This window comes from Nyctereutes procyonoides, unplaced genomic scaffold (genome assembly GCF_905146905.1).
Source record: "Nyctereutes procyonoides isolate TBG_1078 unplaced genomic scaffold, NYPRO_anot_genome, whole genome shotgun sequence".
Taxonomy (NCBI): domain Eukaryota; kingdom Metazoa; phylum Chordata; class Mammalia; order Carnivora; family Canidae; genus Nyctereutes; species Nyctereutes procyonoides.
The window spans coordinates 35,925,829-35,952,620 of record NW_026575139.1 but is presented as its reverse complement, the minus strand read 5'-3'; the positions used below and the strand labels follow the sequence as shown (position 1 = coordinate 35,952,620).

The 26,792-nt window shown below is 36.1% G+C and overlaps 1 protein-coding gene across 2 annotated transcripts; it reads left to right on the top strand.

Moving 5' to 3' along the window:
- The first annotated feature begins 914 nt into the window (after positions 1 to 914).
- On the top strand, positions 915 to 26,792 carry SNAPC1 (small nuclear RNA activating complex polypeptide 1). 2 transcript variants are annotated; one of them, XM_055304581.1, is made up of 10 exons: positions 915 to 1,092; positions 3,631 to 3,790; positions 3,941 to 4,081; positions 4,831 to 4,935; positions 9,538 to 9,696; positions 12,025 to 12,093; positions 12,808 to 12,870; positions 16,426 to 16,576; positions 22,609 to 22,707; positions 25,460 to 26,792. In XM_055304581.1, the coding sequence occupies exons 1-10, from the start codon at positions 965 to 967 to the stop codon at positions 25,510 to 25,512; spliced, it is 1,128 nt and encodes a 375-aa protein (XP_055160556.1). In that variant the 5' UTR covers positions 915 to 964; the 3' UTR covers positions 25,513 to 26,792. The 2 variants fall into 2 exon arrangements, with proteins under 2 accessions (XP_055160556.1, XP_055160557.1); XM_055304582.1 differs by lacking the exon at positions 3,941 to 4,081.

Sequence of the window (26,792 nt, the reverse complement as noted above, 5' to 3'; positions counted from 1 at the left end):
TGGAAAGCATGCTAGTCTTGATCTCTGGGCCATGGGTTCAAACCCTAAGTTGGGCATAGAACTTAAAAAAAATTGCAATACTATTTTCATAAGACTCAAAACCAACCACAACTAAACAATCTATTGTTTAGAGATCCATACACATGTCATAAAAATACATACAAGAGAATGAGAAACAAAACAAGGTAGTTGTTCCTAAGGTAGCGGTAGAGGCAGGGGGACTAGTTTAGAGGAGTTCACAGATTAGTGTGACAGAGTTGATAATGCTCCTGTCCCACACAGGTAGAAGGGACACAAATACTCACTTCATGGCTATGCTTCTTATCTCAGATAGGTTACATAAAGTTTTCTGCTTACATAAAAATATTACATAAAATTTTAAAAATAGATCAACAATCAGGAAAGTTGAGCAGATCTACAGCCAGATCATCTAATGCTTTCTATTATATTGGGATACCACTCCTACAGAATAAAAATAGCATACCCTGCAATCTGAAAATGGTGCAAAGTACAAACTACCACTCCCTATCTAGCTCCAGGGAGAAGCTAAGAGGTAAAAGCTGACTTCTGTCATAGTGGGGTCACCTTAAAGGAAAGGGATAGTGAGAGTAAAGCCAATGTGCACAAGCTAGCCTAATGCAGACCTAAAATCCTTCTTGGGCTCACAAGACACTTGAGATCAAAACCTCTTCAATGAAGTTTAAAGGAGTGACCTTAGGTCTCTCTGTTAAGGAGAGCAGAGTAAGCAAAAAAAAAAAGGGGGGGGGCGGAAAACAGGCCCCCACGCATGCGCAGTAAGCAAAACTACGTTTCGCACGCGGCCGGGTGGAGGCGGGGCTAACGAGGCCGGATAATACGTCACGGAGCGTAAGTGCGTCCTGTTGTAGGGGGCGGGACGTCCGGTTGCGGTTTCCTCGGCGACAGCCGCGGGTTAGTTCGCTTTCGGCTTGCGGGCCTCGCAGGCATGGGGACGTCTCCCGGCCTGCAAACGGACTGCGAGGCGCTGCTCAGCCGCTTCCAGGAGACGGATAGCGTGCGATTCGAGGACTTCACGGAGCTCTGGAGGAGTAAGAAGTTCGGGACCATCTTCTGGTGCGTGTTTCTAGTCCGCCGCCCGCCTCTCTCCCAGGTCGGAGGCGGCGTAGGACGCCACTTTGTTCTCCGAGGCATCGCTGGATCTGGGAAGGGCAGAGAAAGGCGGCAGTGTCCGAATGCTGCCGCCAGCCCCCTGGGCCTCATTCCTGGGCACTTGGATTGGTTTCGACTGCATCGTTTTGCGGCTTCTTGACGAGTTGGTACTTCTGCGTGGCCGCCTTTCTAAACCCTTCCCTTCATCTCCTGCCTCACCGTGGCCTAAGCCCCTCATCATTTGCCCTCTTCCACTGTTGTTCCCTAGAACCCCATGTTTAAAAACAAACACCTAAGTAAGAACAAATCCCAGCACGACTGAATTCATTTCTCACAGAATAACGAAAGTTGTCTTTCTAAGGTGCAAATGACATCCAGTCACTCCCCGTACTTACCACTCGGGTGATTTCCATTGCCCTTAGGGTAAAGAAAGCTCAGATTCCCTAATACGCCTGACGGGCCTCGGTTCGTCTCTGCAGCTTTATCTGCCTCTCGCCTCCATGCACTCACTTGCTCCATTCTGCCTGTGGCCCTTTTTGGCGTTTCCAAAGCCTGGAACTTTCCCCCAGCTCCTGCCAGTCCACCTTTTTCTTCACTCAGATTTAAGCTCAAGTGACAGTTCTTTAGGGAAGCCTTCCTTTGCCCTTCTAGGGTAAGGTAAGTAAGGCGTTCATACTCCGTTTTTCCTAGAGCAGGTTGTTGTGTGTGTAGTATAGTGGTTAAGTTCAGATCACTGAGCCCCACTGATTTTTTTTTTTTTTTTTTTTTTTAGATTTTATTTATTCATGAGAGACACAGAGAGGCAGGCTCCATGCAGGGAGCCCAATGTGGGACTCGATCCCGGGTCTCCAGGGTCACGCCCTGGGCTGAAGGCGGCGCTAAACCGCTGAGCCACCTGGGCTGCCCCTGATTTTTAGTCAGACCCCACAGAGTAACTTCTTTGGTCAAGTTACTTGCCTGAGCTTCTATATCTGTAGAATGGAGATAGTGATAATACTTCATATCATAGTTCTGAGGATTAAATGAGATAAAATATGTTGAGGGCACTCTAAATGCTCCATAAATACTCATCATTATTATTACTGCTTTAAAATTTTCCCTTCACTAGATAGAGCTCTGTGAGGACAATGACTGGATGAATTTAGTATCCTTTAGCATAATATATATGATATTGGAAAAGCTAAATAATTGGCTGAATGAGTCCTTGTGATTAAAACTGTTTTCCTGGATAAAAATTAAAAGTTTTCTTTTTTTTCCCTCAATGTAATAATTACTTATGTAGTTTGTCCATTGCATGATTTGGAGGATAGAGAGCTATTTGTTGTATAGTCAATGAAAGGAAAGGAACTAATTTTTTTTAAGAGTTTACTTTTTTATGAAAGAAGGAGAGCATGAGCTGGGGACAGGGAGAAGAGGCTTGCTGATGAACGGGGAGCCCGATGTGGGGCCCTGTCTCAGGACCCCAGGATCATGACCTGAGCCAAAGGCAGACCCTTCACCGACTGACTGAGCCACCCAAGTGCCCTGGAAAGGAACTAATTTTTTAATGGCTACTAAATGTAACGTGTTTATAGCTTAATGTATTTAATTCATAGAACAACTCTGAAAAGCAAGTATATAATTATCCTTGTTTTATAGATGGGGAAATTGAGGCTTAAGGAGGTTAAGTCCATGATCATAAACCTAGTAGGTGGTAGAGCAGATAATGAAACCTGTTATGTCTGCTGCTATCCAAAACCCATGGTCTTTAAGTGCATCTCCCTTGAAAAGTGGGAGTTAAGGAAAATTTTGCTGGAGTTACCTTAATATTTAGCTAATGGGAAAAACTAGAAATGAGAAAAAGGTAGGGACTACTTGGGAATAGTGATGTTATTTATTTAGAAATTGCTTAGGTTGCTAAAACTACAGTAAGTATTCTGCATTTTTTTAGTATATTTATTATTTGAATAGCCCAGGCTTTGGGAGTATAGGGGAGTCTGCTTTCCTACCCTGTTCTCTCTTTACTTTGGTGAGCTTTACCCAGTGGAATTGGGAGGAAGGCATGGGTTACTTTGTATTGTGGTTTTCTAACTTTTTCATCTAGGTGTCTCAAGGACAAATGAGGTGTAGTGTGAATCCCTGAGAGCATTGGGGAAAATCTCTGTTATATTTTAAAATGCATGTAATTTTTGTATTTTATTCTGTATTATAACCATGATTTTAATATTTTAAAGGCTTAAAATTCTTAACCAGGAATAATTTGTGACCCCTCCCCTTTTGCTCCCCAATTCAGCAAGTAAAATTGATGCTTTAGGAATATGCATCTTGTTTACCTAGTGTATGCCTGTGCCTCAGGATAATAAGCACAGCAGAAAATTAGGTCTTTGTGCTTGATCATGAAAGGATCAGATGTAGGATACCCACCCCTTCAGTGTCTAGCAGCTGCTAGAATATACCTCTTTTAAATTTTGTTCATTACGTATTTACTTAAGAGTCATAATATATTTTCTCTTTGTTTTCTAGTGGTAGAATGAGAAATTTAGAAAAGAACATGTTTACAAAAGAAGCATTAGCTTTGGCTTGGCAATATTTTTTACCTCCATACACCTTCCAGATCAGAGTTGGTGCTTTGTATCTGCTATATGGATTATATAACACCCAACTGTGTCAACCAAAACAAAAGGTAATACTTGTTTTCCCTCAGCAAAATAGGAAATTGGTAAAGTATTTTTATAACAAACTGATATTAATAGGAATGCCAGTGTTTCAAAATTATAATATATTTGTGAAAAAAGATTTACCTTTAATAACAATGCTTTTACTCTTGTTGTAGATTAGAGTTGCCCTAAAGGATTGGGATGAAGTTTTAAAATTTCAGCAAGATTTGATAAATGCACAACATTTTGATGCAGCTTATATTTTTAGGAAATTACGACTAGACAAAGCATTTCATTTTACGGCAATGCCCAAATTGGTATGTTATCTAAAATAGATTGTTTTTCAAAATGAGAGATTATGCTTCATTGTTCATAAAGTACCTCAGTCTCCATATATTGGAAAAGATATTATGTAATTTCCAATACTTGTAGAAAGTTTCTTAAAAATAGGAGAAAATGCTTTCTGATTACTTTTTTTTTTTTTTGAAAACAAAAATTCAGTCTCCTTTTCAATGCAGTGAGTTTTTAAATGCTGTCTATTAAATTGTTAGAAAAGGAAATGAGTTTTGGCATCTGCCATTTGCTTATTTCTTTATTCAGAGAACAGGTTACTGAAAGAGGACCAAGGAATTTTAATAATAGTTGGTGAAAAGTAGAAACTTCCACTAATAAAATATATTTCTTCAATCATGACAGTTGAGACACTAGATTGAAAGAGCACTAAGTCCTAAGTCTGCTTCTGACATCAGCTGGCAAATCATGTAACTTGTCTGAAGATCATATGAATTTATAAGTACATGGCATGGCATCTTAAAAGTTGTTTTATTTATTTATTTTTTAAGATTTTATTTATTTACTCATGAGAGACAGAGACATAGGCAGAGGAAGAAGCAGGCTCCATGCAGGAAGCCTAATGTGGGACGTGATCCTGGGACCCCAGGATCATGCCCTGGGCTGAGAGCAGACACCAAACCACTGAGCCATCCAGGGATCCTCTTAAAAGTTGTTTTAAAAGTCTAATAGTTTCTGAAAAATAGTTATCTAAGAAATATTCATTATCATATAGCTATCATATAGGATGAAGAAGAAAATTCAACGAGCTGAAGTTACAGAAGAATTTAAGGACCCAAATGATCGTGTAATGAAACTTATCACTTCTGATGTATTAGAGGTAAATTTGTTTTTTTTGCCCTTCAAATATTAGAAAAAAATTGTTTTATTTTTAACTATATATTGAAGTTGTACCTTCATCTGTGGGATACTGGAATTTTTTCCAATGAATGTAACCAATCAGAGAATGCTTATTGTTATTCCAAAGTATCAGAAATAATACACCCTAAATATATGAAAATTTATGGAATGAATCTTGAACCTCAGAAGCAAAAAGATGTAGAAGACTAATTGGACTTAGGATATTTAGATTCAAGTACTGAAACCACCATTTGTATTTGACTTTAGATAGGCCGTAAAACAAGAATTAAAGGGACTTTGTTTTTATTTTTTAACATTATGTATTCATTTCCTATTCCTTTTTATAATGTCTATTTAAAAACCCATTGAGAGCAATGAGGCTATTCTTTTTTTTTTTTTTTTTAAGATTTTATTTATTCATGAGAGACACAGAGAGAGAGAGAGAGAAAGGCAGAGACATAGGCAGAGGGAGAAGCAGGCTCCATGCAGGGAGCCTGACGTGGGACTCCATCCTGAGTCTCCAGGATCAGGCCCTGGGCTAAAGGCAGCACTAAACCACCCGGGCTGCCCCAATGTTGCTATTCTTTTTTTTTTTTTTTTTTTTTTTAAGATTTTAAAAAATGTATTTGTTCATGATAGAGAGAGAGGCAGAGACACAGGCAGAGGGAGAAGCAGGCTCCATGCCAGGAGCCCGACATGGGACTCGATTCCGGGACCCCAGAATCGCGCCCTGGGCCAAAGGCAGGCGCTAAACCGCTGAGCCACCCGGGGATCCCCCAATGATGCTATTCTGATAAAAATTTAAAGTCAAGAATTATGGATAAGAGGCACAGTCATAAAGTAGCTTTACCAACTAATGTATTTTGGTATTTTATTCCAGTTGTTTAGTATTGAGAAAAAAAATCTTTCACATGGATCAGTAGTAAGACTCACAGAATTTTACATGCATAGAAAAGCACTGCCCTGAAAAACCAAACCCACTATAGGACTACAGCCTTAGTAATCCATGATATATTAACATTTCAAAAGAATGGATTCATTCATATATATAAAGAGAGAGAGTTCTCATGAGAGAGTGAGTCTAACCAGATGGGAGCCTTGGTCAGATTTTTTAATCTCTTTGAGCCTTAGTTTCCCTGTCTTTAATATTAGGATTACCATCTTCATTTCATCCAATTATGAAAATTGAAACTGAATTATGCCTGAGTAATGCTGAGGATGGCATGTGGCACATAGTAGACTCCTGATAAGTGTTACTCCTTTTTTTCCCCTCAACTATTCAATCTTCCTATATCAGGAGTAAAAGAGGGATCAGATCTTTGATTTGCTCAAATGTTTTTCTGTGTTGTAGATGCTACCATATTCTGATAGCTTCAGCCTGTCAGATATCACGTATGATTTGTAATTAAGGTAGTAAATCAATTTTTAAAAAAAACTTGAGAGAGAGAGAGGGAATGAGTGTATGTGTGAGAGCTGGGGAAGGGGCAGAGGGAGAAAGAATCTCAAGCAGACTCCCTGCTGAATGTGGAGCAGGATAAGGGGCTCAGTCTCAGGACCCATGAGATCATGACTTGAACTGAAGTCAAGAGTCAGACGTTTAACCAACTGAGCCACTGAGGTGCCCCAGCAAATTGATTTTTGAAAGTACTCTGGGTGTGTTTTGTAAAATAACTATTTTAAAGCAAGAATTGTTAATTTGGAATCCATGGATGACCTTCAGATGGTCCATGTATCCCTTTTTCCCCTACGTTGTATAATAAACTGTCATACATATGGACACTTGGTTACGTTGAGATATCATAACTGTCTTCAGATTCTCAAAGGTGTTCATGCCCCCTGCCCCAAAAGATAAGAATTACTGCATTAGAAGGAAGCTATTTTACAGGAGCTTAATAAGATGTTTTGTGTAGATTCTTTTAATCCTTATAATATCCCTGCCAAATAGGTGTTTTAAACAATTTTTAATTATTTGTTAAACTTCAAATTTTTATTTAGGTTTAGGGTAAGGAGTCAGGAGAGGTTGTTTGGAAGAAGGAGGAGAAGGGTTCTTGCTTTAGAGGAGGTGGGCAGGTCTGGGATGGAAGCCCAGGGGAAAGATTAGCATTGACCAGGAGAAGCCTGATTCTTTTCAAACTTGAGGAAAGAAGGTGAAACTGGATTCATATGATTTGTTGTGAAGAAGAGAAGTAGAAGGCAAACAGATCTAATAGTCTGAACTTTAAGAGAGGGCCATTGGGAGTTCAAGGAATTGAGAATAGAGAGTTTGCAATAGTTATTAGGAAGAACAGAAGGTTTGGGGATACCAGAAAGAATTTGCCAGGAAGTACTGAGGTTAACCATAAAAAGGGAGAGGCAGAGGATGTTTTAGAACAGCAAGATGTTGCATTATTCTTATTCCTATTCTTCTAATGAAAAGGAGGATTTGAATCCAATTGGTTGTAATTTTTGGTCATGGACTAATAGGGTGGTAGAATGTTAACTTTTTCCAACACACCTTCTTAAACGTGCTTTTTGATTTTAAGTTCTTTTAATCTTAAGAATTAAAGGTTCTGAAGGTGTTGAATTAAAGGTTCCTCTGTTAAAAAAAAAAATTGTTCATGTCAGCAAATAGGTATGGAAGATTTTAGAGAACAGAGCTGAGGTGATGCACAATGGCACAATGGCATATCCTATTAGGGTGATTGAGGAAGAGGGTCAGAAGGGCCAAGCTAGGAGCTTCTGTATAAAGTCATCCTGACTTTATCTAGGGTTTTTGGCTTGCCACTGATCTGCTTTGAGAGCCTTATCCCTCAATACCTCAGTTGACTGTCCTGTCCTAGCATAGTCTTTGACCCATTCTTACTGTTAATCCTTACATTTAATACTTCTCTACTTTCCTTCTACTGCCTGCAAATGCTATTAAGTTTGCCTGTCAGTGACCTGTATTTTTGTCATCATTCTGCCACTTCTAGCTTTGTGGTTAAAAGGAATAATAAAATGAAAAGAATAGGACCAGAACTTGATTTTTGTTGAATCACTGTATTGTACAGCTGAAACTAATATAACTGTATGTTAACTATAATGGAATTTTTTAAAATGAAATTAATATAACTTAATTATAATGGAATTTTTAAAAAAAGTATATGGGGAAAAAGAAACTTTTGACTATTAATTTTAACTCTGCTACTTAAATATGACCTTGAACCAGTCATTTCATTTCTGAGTCTTTCTTTATACAATTATAATGATGGCTGTTATATGTTGAGGTTTCAGCATGTTCAGGAACTATGTTAGATGCTTTATGTTGTTATCTTACTGATAGTAACCCTGTAAAGGAGGTAGTATTTTCCTAATTTTAAAAACAAGGAAACAGATTCAGAGAAGTTAAGTAATTTGCACGCTGCAAGGTGTAGACTAGATTTGACTGTCCAAGGCTGTAAAGCTCTGAAGTTCATTGTTTTATTTCTTAATCCTTTACTTTGTATAGTGCTTTACATTTTATAGAACACTCCCACTTGTAAAAGCTCACTTGATACTTTTATACTGGATTAGATGGCATCGCTTAATTTTGTACAGATGTGGAATGTGATTCTCAGATTGAGGTATTTGCTCAAAGCCACAGTCTGGCAAGTGACAGAACTCAGGCTCAAAACCAGGTCCAGCGTAGTGATCTTTTCCCTATATTCTTCTGCATGTACTATATGGGATATAGTACACTATAAGCCGTAAAAAGTTAGAGGCTCCCCATGTCTAGACACTATTCTTTGAATATCATGCATATGTGAGCACTCACCACTATCCAGCAGTTTATGATTGCTTGAACAGATATCTATCAATTCCATCAAAACCTGCTGGAAATGAATGGAGTAGCCTAACTAGGGATGATTCAAATGTTGGAGAGATCATCTATGATGGAAGTGACGGTAGTTCTCTGCTGGTCTTTGCGCTAAGTCTCAATACTGGTTTTATCTGTTTTCCAAAGTCTGCCTATAATGTGTTATCTCTCTCCTTACCTCATAGACCTACCCATTTGGCTGGAGGTTTCTGGGGAATAAACGTCTAAGTGATAAGTGATTCCTCAAATATTGTTACACATTGCCTTCTCTTTCTTTTAATCCCGGATCTTACTAGTGAAAAAATGATGAAGCTTACAGGCACATAGGCTTTGAGATTTGTGAAAGTCAGCACATCTCGGTGGAGGATTGGGTGAGAGTCATTACATAGGAATTTATGGCTGAAAATAAAGAATTGTGTAAATATCCTCGAAATGATAATATAAAATTTAAAAAAATACGATCTTGGTTGTCATTAGTGATATTTAATGATGTTATACTGTAAGTAAGTTTTGTTATGTCCTATCTTTTCCCCATCTCTCTCCATACAGTGTATATTAATGTTTGTTGAATTAAATTCAGTGAGTCATTATCTCTGGAAAGCAGCTTCTTCATTAATAAAGTTGTACTATTTTGGTTGCATGATTATATTATTTTCAATATATTGTAGCATGTTATTCCTATCAACTTAGTCATTTTATTTTGAGTTGGTTTTGCCTTTAAGTTTCTCCTCAAAAATTGAAATAAAAGATTCATCTTTTCACTTTTAGGAAATGCTGAATGTTCATGATCATTATCAGAACATGAAACATATAATTTCAGGTGATAAATCCAATCCTGACAAAGCCCTCAGCTTGATAAAGGATGATTTTTTTGACAATATTAAGAACATAGTTTTGGAGCATCAGCAGTGGCACAAAGATAGAAAGGTATGTGACCGCTTGTTTGATGCCTCACCATGTATTCACCTGGTACATTCATGGCTGGACATAAGTCAAAAAGTTGAGATGCAGCTTAGTTCAGTGCCTACGTTCTTCTGGAGTTAAGATTTCGAGGGCTTTATTTTCCTAGCTCTGGTGTTGCCAGTTATCAGCTGTGTGATGTTATTTAACCATACAAACAGATTTCGTATATATAGTGAAACAATTATTAATAACAATTCTATAATACATGTTAAGTAATACACTGTATATACACACACACTATATATATGTACATATATATACACACATATACACTATATATTTATATATAATATTGGTGTAACTATAGAGGAATAAGTAATTGTGGTTTTCCAGAGCTTGCACACTGGCAGTCTTTGGGCCAGATCCTACACACAGGTGTGGTTTATTTGACACAATGTTGATCCTAGCATTGTTTTATTTTTTAATTTTTAATTTTTTAAGATTTTATTTATTTGAGAGAGAGAGCATCCTCACACAAAAGTGGGGGGAGTGGCAGAGGGAGAGGGAGAAGCAGGCTGCCCGCTGACCTGGGAGCCCGAAGAGATTGATCCCAGGACTGTGAGATCATGTCCTGAGCTGAAGACAGACACTTAACTGACTGAACCGCCTAGGCACCCCTAACATTGTTTTAAAAAGTTGAATTAATCACTAGCATTTAAATTTTTATGGACTTCACTTAAAATTTCAGACATCCAACTTCTGTTCTCTAAAACTTCTCTTCAGTGGTTTGGGGGCACCTGGGTAGCTCAGTCAGTTAAATGTCCAACTCTTGATTTTGGCTCAGGTCATGCATGATCTCAGGGTTGTGAGATTGAGCTTTCTGTTGGGCTCTAGGCTCAGCACAGAGTTTGCTTGAAATTCTTTCCCTCTCCTTCTGCCACTGTCCCCATTTCCCCAGTTCACATGCTCTTTCTCTTTCTAAAATACATACATAAATCTAAAAAAAATTTTTTAAAAGTCAGTGGTTTGGTAACACAGGGCCCATTTTTCTGCATGGCAGCATATGCTAGCCCTGAGTGGTGGCTTCTTCCATTGTGGTAGGACATGCTCTACCTGCCTCGGTTTATCCATTTATAAACCTCATCAACATAAATCTTCAATTTAGTTTTCTGATCCAAAAACTGATGCTGGAGCTGCTCATATTCCACAGTAACCTTTTCATGTAGGGAAACTTTCTTACTCTGGAAACCTTAGGGCCAGCCTTGCTAACTTTAACTTTGAAACCACTACTCCATCTTATTTTAGGAAATCCTTTTAGGAAAAAATAAATATAGTATATAAGCAAGTTCTGATGACTTACTGTGTGCCTGGTATTGTGTTAGTATTTTCACAAATGCTAGATCCATATTATTATTTTATATATTGTCTTTCAGAAAGATTGGCTGCCAGCTTTTGGCTTTTCATTGTATAAAGGGAGCTGGCTCAAAACTTAATTTTACAAAAGATGAAGAAAGTGATGAGATTACAGTCTTGGGAAGAAGGAAATAATTTGCTTGCTCTACCCATATTTATTTTAATGAGAGACAGCACATTTTAGAATGTCTGAATATTTTGTTATAAATGGGTTACACAAATGACCTAGGCTATTCATGTAAAACTCTATTCTATTATCTTTTAGTACTTTTATAGTACTTCTTTTTATAGTACTCTCTTTTAATAAACTCTAGTTAGCATTACTAAGACTTCTGAAAACCTGAAGGAAAGGAGAATAAAACAGTTTTTTTTTTTTTTTTTAAGATTTTATTTATTAGGGCAGCCCCTGTGGCTCAGCGGTTTAGCACTGCCTTAACCCTGGGGCATGATCCTGGAAACCCCAGGATCGAGTCCTGCATCAGGCTTCTTGCAGGGAGCTTGCTTCTCCCTCTGCCTGTGTCTCTGCCTCTCTCTCTCTCTCTCTCTCTCTGTCTCTCATGAATAAATAAATAAAATTCTTTAAAGGAGCCTAATGCGGAACTCGATCTCAGGACCCCAGGATCACAACCTGAACCAAAGGCAGATACTCAACCACTGAGCCACCCAGGCACCTCTTAAACCAGTTTTATTACTGCTATATGAAATGCATATTTTCCTTCATTAGGATTTAGGCATTTTATTGATAAATTTTAGAACTATTCTGAAACCTAACCGTGATATTAATGTCAAGTGGTGAACCATGCTGTAATAATGTGAAATGATCTTTTAGTTTTGCAATAATTGAAACTAAATGATTCTCATTGCTATGAAATGATTTGCAGTTGATTTTTAGTTAATTTGAATTATAAATGTGCATATATAACTTTTTTGTTCTTTTAGAATCCACCCTTAAAATCAAAAGTTAAAGATGGAGAAGAAAAGAGAGAAGGAAATTCGCAAGAATCAGAGGTCAGAAAAATTCACTATATGATTGTTTACAGGGCAGTATTTGGGTTAGCTTCTTTCATTTTACATGTAGCTGTGATTCTATATACAAGTATCATGACTCTTGGTCACTTTTGTAACAATTATCTGAGACAGTTCTGAAACATCAGTTCTCCGAAGAATTTTTTTTTTTTTTTTTTTTACTAGAAACCCTGTGAAAGACACATCAAGTGTAGATTGGGAGTGAGGATGCTAAGTGTTTCTACAGGGAAAGGGAAGCATAATGGTGGAAGGTGCTCTCAGTCCGTACACAGACAGAGCAGGGTGTTTGCTAAATGTCTTTCCTTCCTGTCTGACTTTGAACCAGTATGGAGCTCTAGCTACAGTTAGTGCTTCCTGCCTCCAGAGTTTTCATCCATCTTGGTGGATGAGACAAGGAGCCATCTTAGGACATAGGCAGATGAGGGAGGAATGGCCCGATCACCAAGGGTTTCATTCATAGTCTCCTTAAATCCTGAATAACAGCAGTCAGTAGCCATAGGGATGGTATTGTGAACCTGCTATGAGAATGTAGTGTGCATGTATGTCTTTGGTCAATGTGTCCAATAAATGCTAATTTCTTTGACCCTACCTTTTGTCTCAGATCTCATTTCTGGTAACAAATACTGGGGAATCTGTAATTTCTTTTAAGGTTTATGTGTGTTGACTTTTTCCCCTTCCCGTTTCTTTTTTATCCAGAGATGTGAAAGGGCAGAATCCTTAGCAAGAATAAAATCAAAGGCCTTTTCAGTTGTGGTTCAGGTAAGTTATTTCGTTAATAAGGTCATTTAGAATTGACTTGATGCTTTTTTTGAGATTATTTTTCATCACAGTAATACATGTACATGGTTTAAAAAGTCTAATACTATTATAGAGCGTATATTACCCGGCAGTCTCCTGTTCCACCACTTCCACCCCTGTATTCCTAATCCATCTTCAACTTTTTTTCTCTTTTAGTTGTCTTTTCTGGTCTTGACCTGGAATTTTGATACTGTTGCTTTTTATTGTCTTCCAGCTTTTAGTATTATTTATTTATTTATTTAAGATTTTATTTATTTATTCATGAGAGAGAGAGAGAGAGAGAGAGGCACAGGCAGAGGGAGAAGCAGGCTCCATGCAGGGAGCCCGATGCGGGACTCCATCCCGGGCCTCCAGGATCACGCCCTGGGTGAAAGGTGGTGCTAAACTGCTGAGCCACCCAGGGATCCCCACTTTTAGTATTCTTGATTGTGAAAGGTTTTAGGATTTTCTCTCTATCCCTTGAGTTTCGAAATTTCATGATAATGTAATTTGGTATGGGTCTTTTCCCCATCATTCTTGGCTCTCATGGCAGGTATCCATTTGATCTGATAGCCTGCAGGGAGCTTGAGCAGTTCTGAGGAGTTTTTTTTAAATAAATAATTGCTTTGATAGTATTTGCTGCATTTTTTTGCTCCTTCTCTTGAATTTTTATTTTCTTATTTTTCTTTTCTGTTTTCAATCTCTGTTCTCAGGGAGATTGCTTAAACTTTGTCTTCTGAATCATATTGGATTTTTAATTTTTTTTATTGCTAAGGTTTTTTTTTTTTCCTTCTCTGAATCTTTTCTTTAAAAAAATGTATTTTGGTGGGTACTTGGGTGGTTCAGTGTTTGAGCATCTGTCTTCGGCTCTCATCATGATCTCAGCATCCTGAGATTGAGTCCCACATCGGGCTCCCTGCATGTAGCCTGCTTCTCCCTCTGCCTGTGTCTCTGCCTCTCTCTGTGTGTCTCTCATGAATAAATAAAAGCTTTTAAAAAATGTATTTTTTTATGTAATATCTTTATCTTTTATCTCCTTGAGGATGTTAATTATAGTGTTTTGTAGATTACCCCTTTTCCTCCAGAGTTCCTGTTTTTATTTTTGATCTCTTTCATTTTGGTGGCATTTTTAAAATGTTTGAAGAGCCTCAGATCATATTTAAGAGTGGGCATGTGGAGATAAGACTTTTTAACATCAGTATTTCTTTTTGTTGGATCTTGTCATTTTTACCAGACAGCAACCTTCCATTCCCTTGTCGGGAGGAGGGAAGGGTAAGTAAGCCCAGCTACCAATATTTTGGGAGCCTACAGAGAAAATCAAGAGGTATACCATTCCTCATGCAGGTTTCACTTAACTTCCCTATTATCAGTAAAGGCTGGCACCTTCTCTGGGTTAGCCTCTCCAGAGAGCAAGCCCTCCAGTTTTCTTTTCTTTTTTTTTTTAAATTTATTTATTCATAGAGACACAGAGAGAGTCAGAGACATAGGCAGAGGGAGAAGCAGGCCCCATGCAGAGAGCCTGACGTGGGACTCGATCCCAGGTCTCCAGGATCACGCCCTGGGCTGCAGGCAGCGCTAAACCGCTGCGCCACCAGGGCTACCCCAAGCCTCCAGTTTTCTATAGGAGGTCAGTTGACTTTGGGAAATGGGACACTATTGATTTTGTAGATTTTCAGCATATCTCTCATTTTTTAGACCCATTTCTGATGACTCTCATTTCTGATCCACTTGGATTAGCTTGCCTTATGGTAACTTTCTCGGTACAGGCAATTAGATTTTAGAGTTCTTGATTCTGTTACATCAGCTATCGTTCACTGTTCCTACTACTAAATTTTTTTTAGCAGCTGTGTTTTCTATTGTGAGTTTATTCATTTTTATTTTCTTACACTCATTTTAGTGGGATTTCAGGAGGAAGCACTGATAAATTTATGTATTTAATCCCATATTTTTTTTTGGATTATTTTCATGAGTATAAGAGTGTCTTTATCCTGTGGAAATTACTATCATTTTCTAGTTGTAGAAATGAGAAGGAATAAATAAAAAAATTAAAAATGATTATAGTTAAGTATTACATATTTGCCATCCACAGTAAATTGAGTACAAAATATTGAATGAAAGCCCTAAGGAGGGATCCCGGGGTGGCGCAGTGGTTTGGCGCCTGCCTTTGGCCCAGGGCGCGATCCTGGAGACCCGGGATCAAATCCCACATCGGGCTCCCGGTGCATGGAGCCTGCTTCTCCCTCTGCCTGTGTCTCTGCCTCTCTCTCTCTCTCTCTCTGTGACTATCATAAATAAATAAAAATTTAAAAAAAATTAAAAAAAAAAAAGAAAGCCCTAAGGATAGTAAGTTAATTAATCCAAATTGTTTTAAACCAGAACTATTCCATGGTATATAGTACTAATTAATGTTTAATGTGTATTTTAAGATATATAATACTTCATAAAAGTTATTAAGAATTAAATTGTAATTCCCACAAAGTGTTATAAGAGTGTGTCATAGCATAGCTGCAGGTTTTTTCTTTATTGAGGTACAATTAACATAATGAGTGATAATTTTAAATGTCTGTTAATACCTGGACTGTGTATGTCACATTAGCTGAAAACTCCTATAAGGACTCTGCTTAAGCAAATAATGGAATTCATTGATAAAACTGAAATGTCCTTGTGCTGTCCCTCCATTTCTAGCTCTTATGTTGCTTTCACTCTCTTCATGTGTTGTGTCTGACAGCCAGCTTTGTACGTTCCCAGCTCTAGGTTTTTAGAGAGGAAGAATTTTCCTTCCTAATAGCTAGACAGAATTCTAAAATCGAGCTGTGAGGGATCCCTGGGTGGCACAGCGGTTTGGCGCCTGCCTTTGGCCCAGGGCCCGATCCTGGGGACCCGGGATCGAATCCCACGTCGGGCTCCCGGTGCATGGAGCCTGCTTCTCCCTCTGCCTGTCTCTGCCTCTCTCTCTCTCTGTCTGTGTGACTAGCATAAGTAAGTAAGTAAGTAATTAAATAAATAAAATAAAATAAAATAAAATAAAATAAAATAAAATAAAATAAAATAAAATAAAATCGAGCTGTGATAGAGCTCACATGCCCACTCCTGAACAAATCAGTGGCTGTGGTGATGTGAAACTTCTGACTAGATCAGTGGCATATACCTGGAGCCAGGCATAAAGTAGTTCCACTCACAACACATGGTGGTAACTAGGAACATAAATGTTATTAGAAGAAAGGGAGGATAGGATATTAGGCAGTAAGAAACCATACTCATCCTTTACACCTGTTTCCCAACCATACAACTACAACTACGTTTTAACCCAACAACCATATTTTTTACCCAGTTTGAGTGGATGATGACAGCTGCAGGGAGCCTTTCCTGTTGTAAAGATAAAAGAGTATATTTATGCACCAGGTATTAAGCCAGTATAATGATAAAGTACTTTATGACTTATTTTTCCTCCTCTTTGTATATTTTGCCTTTTCCTAAATTGGTCAGTTGGATTCATTTTGTGATTCATTGTGGTTAATTGGATTTCTAACTCTTAAGGCATCCAAGTCAAGAAGGCATCGTCAAGTCAAACTTGACTCTTCTGACTCTGATTCCGCATCTGGTCAAGGACAAATCAAAGCAACTAGGAAAAAAAGAAACAAAGAAACATTGAAATCAGAAGGAAGGAAGATGCCTTCCAGAAACAGAGGTAACTTTTTAGTCTTTTTGAGACTGCATGAGGGATAATGCATCTTGTTTACAACCTCTTCTCACCGATTTTTCTTTATTAAAAGGGGTTAGGTACTTGTTTGAGAACTTTGTGAAATTTAACATAAAAAATAAATTTTCTTAGATTCTTAGAAACTGCTTTAAGGGACCCCAGGAGTTGACAGATTCATCATTTCAAAGATGATGAAATTTAGGTCCACATAAATTAACTAAGTTGTCTAAAAATGAAATAGCTAGTTGTAGAATCATTCTAGAATTATCCAGGGCATACTTTATTAGTACTTTTTATGTGTGGATTAAACTTATGTGTAGAATTAGGTATAAGTAATACATTCTATTAACTGTATACTCTATATAAACTATATTACCCTTTAGCTGTATTAATTAAGCTGTACCTTTTCTTTTAAAATAGTGTTTATAAAATTAACCTTGGTATTTGATTCTTAAAGAAATGACTATATATTTCAATAGTTTAATTTTTAACAAATTACACAAGTAATATACATTCACCAGACATAAAGTTGGAATCTAATTAGCAGGGTCAGGAGTAAAAAACATCGGAAACATTAGGAAAAATTTAATGCTTGATGCAAAACATACTCCCAGCTACTACAGTAGTATATAAAGATATATTATGGCTTTTTAACAATGTTTTCTTTCCTATATTGAGGCAGTGGAAGGAGAATTAAAGTTAAATACCTTTAACATAGTCCAGATATGATGAAGTTCGGTAAGAGTTGCTTGAAGTATACTGAAAATTCAAAGGAGATACCATATTTGTTAAGGACAATCAGGAAATACTTCAAAAGCAGAATTTCTTAGTTTTTTTTTTTTTTTAAGATTTTATTTATTTATTCATGATAGACACAGAGAGAGGCAGAGACACAGGCAGAGGGAGAGGGAGAGAAGCAGGCTCCATGCAGGGAGTCCGATGCGGGACTCGATCCCAGGTCTCTAGGATCACACCCTGGCCAAAGGCAGTGGCAAACCGCTGGGGCACCGGGGCTGCCCTTTTAGTTCTTTTTACAAGATTAGCAGATATTGGGAAGAAAACTGTTAGGCCAATCTCACATAAGTATTACTGAAAAAAACTTGTGTTATATATTTTGTTATATATTTTGAAAGAATCCCAGATATAAAACAATTTGATGAATGCATTTTGTTCCAGGATGCAGGGATGGTACAATTAGGAATTTATCAATATAAGAATATAAGTTGCCATACAAATAAGCTAAAGGGGAAAATGTGAATTCATTTTAATAGTTACCCAAGAAGACATTTGATAAAATCTAGCATCCGTTCTTAATTAAAAAAAGAATCCTTTAGATTAGGGGGTCAGCAAACCTATTGTAGATAGCCAGAGGGTAAATATTTTAGGCTTCATGGGCCATATGATTTCTGTCAAAATTACTCAACTCTGCTATTGTAAAGCAGAGGTACTTTATACTCATACAGTGCAAAATAGCTTCAAAACTGTTTGCAGCACATATAATAATGTTAACATTTCTAATTTTAGGGAAGCTCTTATAGATTAGTAAGAAAAAAAGGCCACCACCCAGTGTAAAAACTCCTTGGCAGGCAATTCACAAAGTGCAGTCAACATGCATATGAAGAGATTTTTAATCTCAAAAGTTAAAGGAATGTAAATTAAACATGATTTTTATATAATTTATTAGCTTGGCAAAGATTTAGGATAAGTGAATACCCACTGATAGAGTGTAAAGAGGTAAAATCTGAATTTAAGTGGGAGTATAAATTGGCACATCCTTTTTAGACAGCAATTTGGAATCATCTGTCAAAATTTTAAAGGTACGTGCCTTTTAATATAGCAATTCAATTTTGAGGAATTTATCCTTTACAAGTAACAAAAACACACAAGATATTTATTGCAGGATTGTTTGAAATGGCAAAGACTAAACAAGTCAAATATATAACATTGAAAAATTGGGTACATAAAATTGTCAGCCCATACAAATGGGTATTTTGCAGTTATTAAAAAGCTAGAGAAAGTTCTATATATAGTGACATGAAAATAGATCCAAAATATACCAATGTATTACTTAGTGTATTACTTAGATTGCATTTCTGTTCATAAAAATATCTTAAGGGGTGTCTGGGTGGCTCAGTTGGTTGAGTGTCCAACTCTTGGTTTTGTCTTGGGTCATGATATCAGGGTCATGGGATCCAGTCCCCTGTTGGGCTCTCTGAGCTCAACAAGGAGTCTACTTGTCCCTCTCCCTCCCACTCTGTCCTGTCCCTCCCCCCTGCTTGCACACACATACTCTCAAATACATACATGCATAAAATCTTTTAAGAAATACATATGTAGACATAAACATAATGTTTATCATTAAAGAAATCTAGAAGCATATTAATAGTGGTTAATTCTTAGGGATGGGATCATGAGAAATTTCCAAGCCCATGAATTTCTATAATGTTGTAAATTTTTTGTGATAACTGTATGTTACTTTAGAAATCAGGAAAAAAATCCAGAGTTTTTTTATTTTAATATAATTAAAAATACTTTCACAGACTTTAGACAAATAGAGGGATTGGCATGAAAAAAGCAGGGTAGTTGGTAGTATAGTGATTCCCTTCTGCTTGAGAGTATAAAGGATGTGTTGAGGAGCTACTGTTAATGTAGAAAAATATGTCGAGGATTGTATTTCGACAAGCTCTGAAATGTGGAGCCATTAAATTTTGGTAGGCAGAGGGGAGTCATTGAGAATTCTGAGCAAGAAAGTGGTATGATCAGTTTTCTTAGAAAAAAATCAGTCGGGAGTAGTGTGGTTAGGTAGATGGGGATAAACTGAAAACAGGAACACTAAGTAAAAGGCTGTTTAGGAGTAATGAGTATCTGGCCTAGGTGGTTGTAGGAATTGACAAAGAAGAGTGACAGATATGAGAGCCAATGTATATTACCAAATGTAGATGCAATGTAGTTGTATGTAACCAAATATAGAGGCTGGTGGAGAGGGACAGGATATAAGGATGCTTTTAATGCCTAAGCAACTGAGGGGAATGTTGGTGCCTTTGACAGAAATAAGGATCACAGGATGAAGATTTCATTTGGGTTAGAATTTGCCCAAGTTTGCCTTTCCAGGTCCAATTCCTATAATTGTTGTCTGGCACATAAATAAGTGCTCAGTGTATTGATTGGATTTACTTAAGTTTGTTTTGTTTTGTTTTTTTAACCTAGGTCTGTATTATTTAAGCTTCAGCTGTATGTGTTCCTCATTCCTAGATTATACACATTTCTGGAAGTACATCAGTAATAGTAATGTTGATATGATGGTGAAGAGGGTAGCAGCTGTTATTTCTGTCACACTTAATATCTGCCATGCTTTTTTTTTACATGTTCAAGGTTACCTAGCTAATAAATGGAGCTGAGACTCAAATAGCAGTGTGTCTGAATCCATGCCTGAATCTTTAACTGCTATACTTGCTGTCCCTCAGGTAACTGGAAATGTGAGTCTGGAGCTCAAATTAGACATGCAATTAGTATATTGTATTCCGGCTGCATGTCTAGTAATCATTTGTTACTAGAGATTGAGCAATAGTCTATTAGTTATAATTGTATCCTACTCTGTTAGCTTTGAGCATAGTAAAACTAAGTGCCTGAAACCCTCTAGGGAGTTAGTTTTGTAATAATTTAGGTTAATAATTTAAATGTCAAAATTTACTTTTTAGAAGTTTAATTATTCTGGTTAATATCTCTCTAAAACATTCTTCTCTGTATATTACTTGTTTTCTACCATGTGTATTTATCATTTTTATAATTAGAAAAAGGTTTAAATGTATTTTATTTTCTCCTATTTTCTAGAACAGTGTATCCTAAACATAATTTAATTTTCTCTTTATGAATCAGGGTTATCATCATAAGCATATTATGTTACTGGGTTTTATAATGCAATGATCGTATCAAGAAATATCTTGTGTGGAGAAGTGTATACTTATGGCTTCATGCTGCAGTACTTTGTCAGTTTTTAGGTTTTACTTTTTAAAAAGTTTTTTCTGTTACGTTTATCATGGTAGGTGTCTTCTTTCTGTTCTTGTTGTAGCTTATAGCAATTTTTTTGGTCCTTTTGCACCTTAACTGTAATGGTTTCAGAAACTGGTTGGCCCTTCATTTCACTTATGTAAAATAAATGTAATCAGGTTCTAGATAAAGGCTTGAACATACTGGTAACTAAAGTTCATGAACCTTATTTAATATGTGGACTTTGAGATAAACATCTGAAGTTTTGTGTGTTTGCTTGGTTTCTGGCTGCAAAATAGATGGGTGAAGCACTGTATTTGTTTTTAAGAGCTCTTAGAAAACACTGATTTTTATTTTATTTTTATTTATTTATTATTATTTTTAAAGATTTTATTCATGAGAGACAGAGAGAGAGAGGCGGAGACACAGGCAGAGGGAGAAGCAGGCTACATGCAGGGAGCCCGACGTGGGACTCGATCCTGTGTCCCCAGGATCAGGCCCTGGGCTGAAGGCGGCGCTAAACCACTGAGCCACCCGGGCTGCCCTGATTTTTATTTTTTTAAACAATATAGAAATCCATCTCTTAAAATGTGATTAATCATCATGTGACTAAATAAGGCTTGTTTCTCAACTCTCCGTGTTAACTCAAAAATCCTTACCTTGTGATGTGGTTGGATAGATTCTATGAGGTTGTAAATGTGGAGTTAGGGAAAAATCATTAATAATGGGTATGGATGGACATGGCCAGAAGTTAACTTGGGTAGATTGTACTAATTTTGTGAACTGAAAAACTTTACAGGTTCAAGTATTAAAAAATAGGTTCAAGTATTAAAAAAATATAATTAGATGTAGAAAGAGATTTCCTAAAACATTATTGATCATCTTAAAAATCATGTAAGTTATTGTAGGTTAGTATTTATGATTTGCAAGTAAAGGTAAAATTCTACTTTAATGATTTAATGGGAAACTAGTATTATTTTAAGTTTGAATTATGTTTACGTGGAAGCTTATTGCTACAATTTATTCAACTCCACCTTAGAGCAATCTGTATTTATTCCATAAACTCCATACTCCATTAAGAATCTCATCGTGTATGTGTTCAGAGCAGAAAATTTTAAACTTATTTTCATTTAATTTCTTGCCTACTGTGCTGACAGGGATGTATTAACGTGTGCTAAATGAAATACTGTGGTATAAAATCGTTGAACCCATATTTAATCATTTAATAAATATTTATTCAGGCTCTACTGTATGCCAGGCACTTTTCTAAGTGTTAGGGATACATTGACTTAAACCAAAGTCTGTCTTTGTGAAATTTATATTCTAGTGGGAAGAGGGAGACCATAGAGAAACAAAATTAACATGTAATAATAGATCAGGTGGTAAAAATATTGTGGAGAAGAATAAGGCAGCATGAGGAATGAAAATATATGTAGGCGTTACTGTTGAGACCTGAAAGTTATGTGCTAAATGAGACCTGATAAGACAATTGTATTTGATCAATTTGGTTAGGATATTTCTTCGGGCACCAGAAGGTTGATGTAGAAAAATACTTTGGAAAATGGTAAGTCAGTGGCAAATTATGACTAGAGAAATCTATCTTGTGGAGCACATGTAGTGAGAAAAGAAAGTACACATTCAAAAACAAGGCTATTACCTTTAAAATTACATTTGTGATTAATTAATTAAGGTGAATTAAGACACATGATTATTCTCTGTTGTCTGCAGATACAACCCATGACGTGTGTGATAAAGCTTGAGTAAAATATTCATGTTTGGATAATTTCATTTTTTCTCTTTTCCTCCATTTTCTTTAATGGAAGAATTAGATTTTTTTTTTCAAAGCATAGGTACAAATATAATAATACTTAAAAATAGATATTTATTTTAAAATGCATATTGCTCTTTACCGTTTTAATTTTAGCTTTTAGTTTAATTTTTATGTTCTTGCAATAATGCCATTATTTGTGTAAACATTTTTCAAGATTAATCTTTTTGTTTTTATATGAACTCATTTTCCCAACTATTTCCAGATGACATGCAGAATGTACATAAAGAAGATAAATCATTGAGGCTGAGTATGCCTGTAATTACAGAAGAGGAAGAGGACAATGAAAGTTTTAGTGAACCAGGTACAGATGAAATTTTGTCAAACTACTAATGGAAAGTTATGCTTGTAGAGTGAGGTTTAGAACTCTTGAAGAGCATGATGGTTGGCTGTGTGTTCTCGTGATGCTTTTTTCTTTGACACATTGGAGAATTTTAGTATTCAACATGACATGTAAAAGTAACTGTTAATACAATAAGTAAATGGAAAGGAGAAGTAGTGGTCAGTTGAGGTGAGAAGGGAAGGCTAGATAAAATACCATTATTAGTACGTGAACATACCTCATCCTGAGGATGTCTGGAATGTGTTCCTAACAAAGGGTTCACAAAATACAAATTTCTGGATATAACTTTAAGAAGATTTTATTGTTAAAAAAAACAGTTATTTAAAAAATAGTTATTTCAAATTTGAATATAAAATTTTCACCTATGGAATGATTGTATTGTATTGTAACTAAATAGTTGTAAATTGCATGATGTAAATTAAAATGACTATATCTGTTAGTGTTATAGTTTTCATAATTTGTAGTGTTTATTAAACAAGCTTAATTAATATTGTCTCTAGTAATAATTAGAGTATTACAGAGAATAAGTTATATTTAGCAGGCTAGGCTTGATAATTGGTAATCCATCAATGATAATGAATACGTGTTAAGAATAATGCCTAATGACTTTTTTTCATTTTGGTTTATATTTATTTAGGCAGGCATTTACTGAGTGCCTATTGTGTTTCAAACACTTAGCTATGTACAGGGCTGTAAAGATATATACTACTGGAAAAAAAAAAGATATATACTACTGGAATTTTAGAATCATTTTATTTTGATCACAGTTATGGATCTGAGCACAGTGACTGGCCCATAGGGACTTATGTATATATTTGTTGAATGAATCAGATCAGTCTGTCCCTTCAAGGACCTTAGAGTTTAGTTAGGGAGAAAAACCAACCCAGTTCATTATGGTAGGGAGAAGCAGGGTGTTACAGAAGTATATAGAAAAAGAATAGAAGTATATAAAAAAAAGAATAGATACTTACAAGGGAGTATTTGTTCCTTTAGAAATGTGAGTGCCTCTGTGATTTGTTTGTTAGTATTAAGATACTCCTTACAGTCTTATGATGAGTTTCAGATTGTAGTTTCTTTCCAGTCTTGATTGGTGGCTTTTCTTGTGAGCAGTTAAACTATATATACAAACCTTTAAGGCTCTTTGCAAGTCCCATTTAAAGTCTGTCAGTTTGTGATTTTTAAAAATTTGGTTAAATTATAATTTAATTAATGCACATGATTGAATTCAAATAATTTAATAATATTCATTATAGGAAATCACAGTCTTCTGACTCTGGCTTCCATTTCTTTCTTAATCACTTTGACTATTATTTTGGTATTTACCTCTGTGTCTCAAAAAAACCATGTATTTTGTCACTTCTTTATGTTTTAGTTCTGTGGATTATCTCTTGACTTTACAGTGAGGAAGGCAAGGGTGTAGTTCTCTTTAATACATTCTTCACCTCCCACTTGAGACACATGTGTACTTCTCAGGCCCCGGCCTTCCAGTATAATTATTTTAGTTATATTAGTATTCTGCATTTACAAAACATTATTGACAACAGAGCCCTGTAATCTACTATGATTTTTCCTTAATGTGTACATTTGTTTTCCCTAGAGACTGATAACTTTTTGCCTTACTAATTTATTTTTTCTGTAGACTTAACACTAATTTATCCTCAAACTCTTCCTCGATTGAGTAAATCTCCTATTGGGATATTCAAATACAAGAGGAATTTTGTCATTTTCGTCTTTTAAAAGAGTCTCTGGCTGACCTCTGACCTGCTTTACTGGATGGTTTGCTCTCTTGGCCTGCTCCACTCCATCCTGGTCACTGCTGTCTTCTAGGGATCTAGAAGATTCCTGGAATCTCTTTTTCTTCTTACTTGTTTTTCCTTTTTCTTGTCTTTTCTTGTTCCTTTTCCTATCACTCCTCTTTTGTTTTTCTTTGATGGGGAATATTTTATTTCTTTACATCTTTCATAATTTTCATGTTGTATTACTATTTTTTTGTTTTGAATGATTTGTAATTTTTAAGTTCACAACTGTTTCTAGATAAACACATATTTGGATGTTGGTTGTTGGTTATGGCATCCATTGTCATAGCCAAAAAGATGTATGGTACTAGTGGTTTGGGTTACGTTTTCAGGTTTAACTGAAATGAAATTCAAATCTTAATCACTCTCATTGCATTAGTCTGTATACCTTCCGATTTGGCACACTGGGTCTATGCTAGCTGTAGGAAGAGTATATCCATATGAAACCACTTCAGAGTAGCTTATTATTAAATAGGACTTAGGAAGAAAGAATAGGATCTACTGTAGTAAGTAGTAAGTTTTCAACTGCAGTATCATTTTGAAGAAAAGAATGTATATGTTAGGTTTAGGATTTCTTTTTTTTTTTTTTTTTAGGTTTAGGATTTCTTGTTGGAATTTTGTTGTGAGAACATTCCAATTAAACAGCTCTGTAGTTTACTTTTTTTTAAAGGTTTTATTTATTATTTATTCATGAAAGACACACAGAGAGAGAGAGGCAGAGACACAGGCAGAGGGAGAAGCAGGCTCCATGCAGGGAGCCTGACGTGGGACTTGATCCCGGGACTCCAGGATCACGCCCTGGGCCAAAGGCAGGCGCTAAACTGCTGAGCCACCCAGGGATTCCCGAGCTCTGTAGTTTAAATGTATGTTACCAGTTATTTTTTAGAACTGACAGACTCTTAATTTTATGTCTTTAGAGTTCACTGCACCCAAGAGGAAAAGAAAATACAGAACAAAGAACCTGGTATAGAATTCTTAATGTTGACCTTTCTGACAGAAGAAGAGATTTATATTTTGTATATTGAACAGGAAGACTGCTGGTATTAAAAATAATTCTTCTTGGAAACTGTAGGTTATTTCTTTGAAATGGCAATACTGTAACATAGTTCTAGATTTATAAAGAAACAAAAAATCAGAAAGAGGAATTTACTTCAGGATTTAGTTTTAACATTTCCTTTTATGTGCATAAATGGAAATAAAATTTGGATTTAGAATGTAATAGAAATAATCCTGTTATTTGCAGGTTATTGCCATTTCCTGTAACTTTTTGTGATGTGATACTTAGAACAGTTTTGATAATACTATTTAAAGTATATATTCTTAAGGTAGTAATGTTTATGACATGCAAGTGTCTAATTACGTTTACAGTCTGATCATGGATTTGTTTGTTGTATATTAGCCATTTTATATATTGTATGGTTAAGTGCAATATAATTTTTGCTTTATTTGCTCTATTTTTGAACATGTGGTTAATAGCATGATTAATATTTAGGAAGCCCAGTTTCTACTTCTGCAATCAATAAGTATTCTTTGGTGCTTGTTTTAAAGCTCCCTTTGGCCTAACATTTACGTATTTATATATAGATATATGTATGCATGTGTCCATACATATACATATATGATTAGTTCAGTACATTTTTAAAGTACAACATTTAAATACTAATTATTTCTTTAAGATAAAGTACATTTAAATATTATTTCTTTAAAAAAATTTTTTAAAGATTTATTTATTTTTAGAGAGAGCACATGTGTACATGTGCACGCATGTGCAGTGGCTGAGGGAGGAAGAGACTCTCTGCCAAGCAGGAAAGCCCCATGCAGGGCTCAATCCCATGACCCTGAGATCATGACCTGAGCTGAAATCAAGAGTTGGCCAGGTAACCAACCGAGCTAGCCAGGTACCCCTAAATACTAATAATTTCTAATAAAACCTTAAAGATTGGTAGTGTAAATTCCAGAATGTGTCTATGGTACAGAATAGATGGTACAGAAAAAAATTTCTGTAGCTTTGTGGACGTGCCTCTGTTAATTTCTCATTTAAGACATATGGAAATCACTTAAGTGATGTTTGAATTGTTCCTAATAGCAGCCAACCTCCATATCATGTGGTTGGCTCAGCCTGTCCTACAGTTGATTATACTCCATGTTGTTTTCCAGCATTGTATATTCAGGAATTTGGCAAATGTCCTGTGAGTGAAAATGTGTGGTATCTATAATCCTTTAAAATAAAAATACTAATGCTACCCCAAA